Genomic DNA, 6859 nt, shown 5'->3' with positions numbered 1-6859 from the left:
TTGTCTTTTTTTAGTACAAGTGATAGTTTAAACTACAAGGGGAGGGGGGGTTTCTAGCACACACGCACACAAATAAGATGTCATTGGGGTTCGAACTTGAGACCTCTAGTCTGCAAATCAAGGCAATTGTCCATTCAGCTAGACCTATTGACTTTGTAATGCTTTTTTATTTGTTGTCTCCATGTGTTTTTTTTTTTTTTTCACTTGAAATCTTTTATAATTTTGTGGGTTAACGACATAAAACGCCCCAAACTCTATTAGGCCTTTTTAAGTTCTACACAATTTGTTAGACATTTGCAAACTCATACACAAACTCCTAAAAACCCTCATGCACTGGGTTTGGGTTATGTTAGTTGTTATGTCTTCGCTGATTTTGTATTTGCATTGGGTTTGGGTTATGTAATTGTATGGAAGAATGAACCCCTTCTGCAACCCTTTTGTTATATACTGAATGACATAATGACCTTTTGGTGCAAATTGTGCTTTCAATTCCCTTTTGTTATGTAATCAATGGCAGAATGAGCTTTTGGTGCAGATTATGCTTTCAATTCCTATAAAGCAAGTTTTGGTTCAAACTGTACAAATGCCAATGCATAATCAAAAGAATGACATGAAAATACATAATTATATATCAATCCAGAAAATACATAAACATATTCTGATGGTAACATAGACGGAGGTATAAGAATGATATGAAAAGTTAACATTGGGAATGAAAGTGAGAGGAAAAAAATTCATGTAGCAAAGTCTGAATTTCGGAAAACATGCGGGTAGTAAGGTGAAATTTACCTTGTATGACAGGACAATCTCAAAAAAATTTCACCCAACTGCCAGAATGTTTCCAGTAACCAGTTCAACTCTAACCACTAGATTTTCAATTGGATATCAGAGCGTTTTCTAGGTCCCTCAGGGTTATGAGGATTTCTTACAACATTATACCTGGCTTGAGACACGGAAACTGAGAATCGCCCGGTGGTGGATCCCGCTTACTTCTACGGCCTGGGGGCGAAAAACAGGTTGAAAATGTGAGTGGACAAAAATAATGTTCTTCAAAACAATTTTCATAAACATAATATCCCCCATTGTAAAAAGAATTTAGCTAAATAAAATTGAATACGTACTTCTACATCAAGCATATTCAACTCAAGGCATTCTATATCAGTCATAGTCAAGCTCGAAAGTTTCATACAAAACCACTGAAATCAAAGCTTTCATAAAAGTGCTGAAATCAATCGTGTATAAAAACTCTGTACTCAAGCCTTGCATAACTGAGCAAATATAAAGGTATCTATGCCTGAAAAATCAGAAAAACTGATTTAAAATAACGGAAAAGCATAATTAAATAAACTCAAAATCCTTTGAAAATACCACCAGTTTGTACCCCTGTCATTTTCGTCAATTCCCTAGCAGGTCTCGGGCGTCACACAGGCTACCCGAGCCGCAAACTGGCGAAATCAGGGGACTATGATCAGCCTGTCCCGCCGGCCGATTCCTCGGTGACACCAAGTCAGCTCGAGTCGCTCTGGCAGGATGCAGGGGACCGTAGTCAGCCTGATCCGCAATCCTGGCAGGTCTCGGGGACACAGAGTCAGCCGAGCCGCAATCCTGGCAGGTCTCGGGACCCCAAGTCTGCCGAGCCGCAAATCCTGGCACTCACTGTCCGAGCGTCCCCGAAACTCGTGAGGCAAAGTCAAGTGCACTGACATAAACTGAAATCGGACCGGATGTCCGTAGACATCGGTCCAACTGTGGGTAATCACCAAAGAAAATGGGTACGAGGTGGTTTTAAAATAAATTCCTTTAGAAAAAAACTATCTGAAGAATAACTGTAAAACTCAAGTCGTGCTGCGGTCTCAACTGATTCGAAATTCAAACTCTGTTTCTATAACTGGTAAATAAGCAGCACCGACTTATAGAACTATTACTGTCATAATCGTGTTCGGAACCATAATAAAACTTACTCAAGATCAAATAAGGAAATTTATTCGAATAAATTCATTTATAAAAACTCGCTTATATAAAATCAAAATAAAATCACTTATAAACTTATTTATATAAAATCACATTAAATCATTCATGAAATCTGATTTATGAAAGAATGTCCACTCACAGATGGTCCGAGCTACTTCGACCCATCGAAGGTCTCTTTTACACTTCTGTCGGGCTCCTGGTGCCTGATTACCCCGAAAGATTAAGTTAATAAACTGCTGATTAAAAGAATTTCAACTAAACACCCTGCCCCCAGCTCTTAAAAATACGCGCTTTTCAATTCAAATTACTCCTATGTCCACACTAGCCTTTTCGGACAGTTGGACCAATTTTGGGATGTCCGATACTCAGCTAAGCGATAACTGTCAGATCGGCCGACCCGGGACCCGTGGGGTCCACAATCTCCGATGACCAATCTGGACTTCCCTGAAGGTTTCTCATAGAACGGAAACCATGTTCTGCGAATTTGGTCCGAAACGGACGGTCGGATTGGCCAAAATCGCATTATCGCTTAAAACCCTAACCCTAGCCCCAGGGTTCGCGATTCCGGAGTATCCGGGACTCCGATTCGCAATCCGTCGAATCCTGCGTGATCCTGAAATCACGTAGACCGACATATCCAAAATTCAGCGCGATCCAACGACTAAACGATACTGCACCCACGGATCGCGCGATATGGAAAATCCGTTCGGGGCTCAAACGGACTCCGAATTGAGATCCGCGAAATCTCACGCGCTCGTGGCGACACGAGGACCTCAAAACTGGCCAGAGCCGTACCACCACCCTGGCCCACGCGCCGCCACACGCGCAGGGCAGATCGGGTGTCTAAAGCGATTCGGGTGTGCCGAAAAATCGTGGAACAGAGACTCCAAACTCCTACCCTAGGTAAAACACCCCATTTGGAGTCACTTTTGTTCTTGGACTACCCCCAAAAAGTGGCCGGAAACAGTAGTTTCGAAGGGCCAAAGTTTTGGCCAAACTTCAAGTCGAAAATCGAGTGATCTAGAGATAAAATCGATCAAAGCCCAGCCTACCATCAGTTAGAACATGAAAAATAGGTGAAGATCCATACCTCACTCGAAAGATTTGGTGAAGAAATGAGAGAGATATTCGAACTGAAAGTTCGAACACAACCGACGGCAACAATGGCCGATTCCGGCCAGGATCCGGCGTGCGCAGGGCTGGGGTTGTTTGGGAAATGTCGGCGGGTGAGCTGCGGTTCGGATGGGACCGGTGCCGAAGATCGGGTCGCGGTGTAGTGGCGGCTAGGACGGCTGGAAGGGGAGGAGGTCGCGGGACTACACAATTGGGAGAGAGGAGAGAGAATGACGCGGGGGGAGAGAGAAACAGGGATAAAAATCTGATTTTTTTTGTCCAAATTACCATTTTGCCCTTCGCGATGTTTTGATCGTATTTTCTTCGTTAGAACTCCGATTTAGGTCTACTCCGTGTCTACGGACTCGTTTCGCCGTGCTCTACGTAACGGCGCAAACGGAATTCCCAAATTCATTCCCGATCAAAAAGTCAAATTTTCCCCTATTAAAATATGCGAGAGCAATTTGGTCTTTTTTGCTAAAAGATATTTTCCTTACTTTTTAGATATTTTCTTTCTTTTTAGATATTTTGTTTTGGGTTCTTACATTGTATTTCTTTATACTCTAATTTTCTATTTTTTTTGGTTTATCTATATATGTAAAGCAAAAGGCAGAGAATGGTGAAACATTCAAAATACTAAAAAATGTCCTTGATTAATTCAACATTAAGAATTGAAATTATTAATTAAATGAGAATAATATGGTAAATTCACATTTTATATTTTTTTTTTTTTTAAAAAAAATTCAGATAATAGGTCCTACTTTTATGAAACATAACTACCCATATTATTTTTTTTAATTTAAAAATAAAATAAAATGGAAAAAAGAAAACCAATTGGCACATGCTCACGCATGTGCCAATGGGGCTAGTATTCTTTACTAATAATGATACATGCAGATATTAGTTATACGTTTTATGGAGCTTATGACCATATTTTATTTGGTCCCCCAAAGTTCAGGACGATTTCTATGACTCAAAGAAAAAAATTATGGCAATTTTTGTCTTTCATTATTTTCCTATTTTCTAACCGATTGCAGGTTCTTCATTCATTTGTGCATCGAATGATTTTATTTTATATAATATAATATATATAAGTATTCATTTTAATGTATTCATGTACCATTCACATTTTTTTTGGGTATAGAAGATGAATTTTATTCATAGGCTGGAACATGTAGTTTACATCCTAATGATTTAAACTAAATGTTAGGTATTAAAATTAAATTTAAGATTCTGATAATATATTTTCTTTAAACAAAACATTTTATATATCAACCCATCTTATAACACATGAATCGGTAATCATCACAACCCAAGTATTTGTTCTATTTTTCCTCTTAATGGTATTTGTTAGGAGATCTGTTTCCTCTTAATGGTATAATCATGTCCAACCTGGTTCGCGCAAAACTAACCAATTTAACAATTTTTAAAAGGTGAAAAATAAAATAAAAATAAAACTACACATTTCCAAACATGAAAACGAAAACACCTCATGTTTGTTACATTTACGTTGTTGTCAGCAGCTAATTAACTTCCTCTTTCTCTCCCACATATATATTTACCGTCACCAACTTCATTAATTACACGCAAAAACTCAAAGAACACGATTAATCAAAATCCAATATACCATCGCAATGCCAATAATGAACCACAAAGCTTGTACTCAACATGTTGCCGTCTTAGTCTTTCCGTTCGCCTCCCATCCCGACATTCTTCTCCACTTTATCCGTATGATCTCAGCCATGGCCCCTGACGTGAAGTTCTCATTCTTGAGCGTTGCTAAATCCAATAGCTCCCTCTTCACAGAATCCAACAGCAAGGGGTTTGAAAATATTAAGCCTTACAAGGTATGGGATGGCTTGCCAGGGGGCTATGCGTTCTCTGGGAACCCTCTGGAGCCAATTGATCTCTTTCTTAAGGTGGCACCGGGCAGCTTTAAGAAAGTTATCGAAGAGGCAGAGGCTGAGATTGGCCAGAAGGTGGGCTGCTTGATATCAGATGCGTTTCTTTGGTTTGCAGGAGAGATGGCAGAGGAAATGCAGGTCCCTTGGGTGCCCTTATGGACTTCGGGACAACGCTCTCTGCTTGTTCATGTTGGTACCGATGTGATTAGAGAAAAAGTGGGAGCTAGTGGTAAGAAATAATTGTCTTAGTCGAATATTTCAATCAAGTTTCAATTACATATGTGATTGTCAAAATAGAATTATTTTGTAACTATTTATTAGGTTGATTTTGCCTCGATGCATGTGTGATCAAAATTCACAGTCTAGAAATATAATTATTTGTATGACAATATAATAGCACCTAGCTTTAACTATTTAGAGCATAAGTTAATGTGCAAGAATCATAGTTCCCAATGGATTACAATTTTAACATTATTTATTTGTGTTATTTTTTCCTTTGGCAGGAGAAAAGGACCAAAGCCTAGACTTCCTTCCTGGATTTTCAGCATTCCATGCATCTGATTTGCCTGAAGGAGTAGCATTTGAAAATTCAGAATCACCAATTGCAGTTATGGTCCATAAAATGGGACAGAAGCTACCGCAGGCAACTGCAGTTGCCATAAACTCTTTTCAAGACATAGACCTCGAAGTTGTGTTTGAGCTAAAGAAAAGGTTCCACAAATTCCTTCATGTTGGACCCTTCTCTCTAACACCAACAGCACCAATTCATGACGAGCACGGCTGCTTAGAGTGGTTAGACAAGCATAAACGTGCTTCCGTAGCCTACATTAGCTTCGGAAGTATGGCAAAACTGCCCCCTCATGAGCTAGCAGCCTTAGCCGAAGCCCTAGAGGAAGGCGGATTTCCGTTTATCTGGTCATTTAGGGGAAATGAAAAAGATTTCCCCGAGGGATTTATTGAACGAACGAATCGAAATGGACTTGGAAAAGTAGTCCCCTGGGTTTCCCAGACTAAAGTATTAAATCATTCCTCTGTTGGAGTTTTTGTGACACATTGTGGATGGAATTCAGTTTTGGAGAGCATAACGGGTGGTGTGCCAATGATATGTAGGCCTTTTCTGGCTGACCAGCCACTGAACATGAGAACTTTAGAGGTTTTGTGGAGAATTGGTGTGGGGATTGAGGGCGGTGTTTTGACAAAAAGTGGAGCAATGAAGGCATTGGAATTATGTTTGTCAAGTAAACAAGGAAACGAAATGAGAGAGAGAACTAGTATCCTCAAAGTGTTTGCTGAAGAGGCTGTTAAATCGTATGGTCGCACAACTGAAGATTTAAATGTTTTGGTTAATGAAATAATATGTGGACCGAGCAAGCGTAAATGGCTGGACTGGGGGACCAACTTGAACTGGTGGTGATGGGACCAATGCTTTTTATTTGTTTCTTTTTCTTTTTGGTATACAAGCAATATTGGAATGGAGGAGAATGGAGGATATGCACGCGAGATCTAAGGTGCAAAGGCAAACCCTCTTCAAAGATTGGTGCGGCCCAACGGGTTGCTCCATTTGATTCAAAGTCTTGTTTGACCTTGGACACCAAGTCAGGGTAGGACCAGCCAGGGAAGTTCTGAACAATGAATGCCTCTTTAGCAACCAAACGGTTCGCATTTCTCTTCCCTGTGTGAAGATTCTCTCATTGTTTGTCGCGCGATCAAAGGAAGGTTTCAGATGTCGATTTGGGGCTTGAGATTTTGCATATGATTATTTGTTAATTAAAAAAATAAAATAAAATAAAGATTTATTAAAAAAGAAAAAAAAATTTAATTCCAGTCTATTGTTTGGTGGAAAAATGAATAGAACTGGACCCAAAGCCTAC

General features: G+C 39.7%; 1 protein-coding gene across 1 annotated transcript; it reads left to right on the top strand.

Annotated features, from left to right (window-relative positions):
- The first annotated feature begins 4727 nt into the window (after nt 1–4727).
- On the top strand, nt 4728–6402 carry LOC117632367 (flavonol 3-O-glucosyltransferase F3GT2-like). The gene is made up of 2 exons (XM_034365860.1): nt 4728–5217; nt 5492–6402. The coding sequence occupies exons 1-2, from the start codon at nt 4728–4730 to the stop codon at nt 6400–6402; spliced, it is 1401 nt and encodes a 466-aa protein (XP_034221751.1).
- The last annotated feature ends 457 nt before the right edge of the window (nt 6403–6859 follow it).

The sequence above is a fragment of the Prunus dulcis genome, chromosome 1 (assembly GCF_902201215.1).
Source record: "Prunus dulcis chromosome 1, ALMONDv2, whole genome shotgun sequence".
In the NCBI taxonomy this organism is placed as follows: domain Eukaryota; kingdom Viridiplantae; phylum Streptophyta; class Magnoliopsida; order Rosales; family Rosaceae; genus Prunus; species Prunus dulcis.
The sequence above is the reverse complement of the archived record's forward strand: the minus strand, read 5'-3'. Positions and strand labels throughout refer to the sequence as shown.

What these genes read in the sequence shown, in the direction of transcription:
- LOC117632367 (XM_034365860.1), top strand. Translation starts at nt 4,728, where the DNA reads ATGAACCACAAAGCTTGTACTCAACATGTTGCCGTCTTAGTCTTTCCG. An exon ending in AGAAAAAGTGGGAGCTAGTG is followed by an intron (nt 5,218 to 5,491) that starts GTAAGAAATAAT and finishes TTCCTTTGGCAG; the next exon opens with GAGAAAAGGACCAAAGCCTA.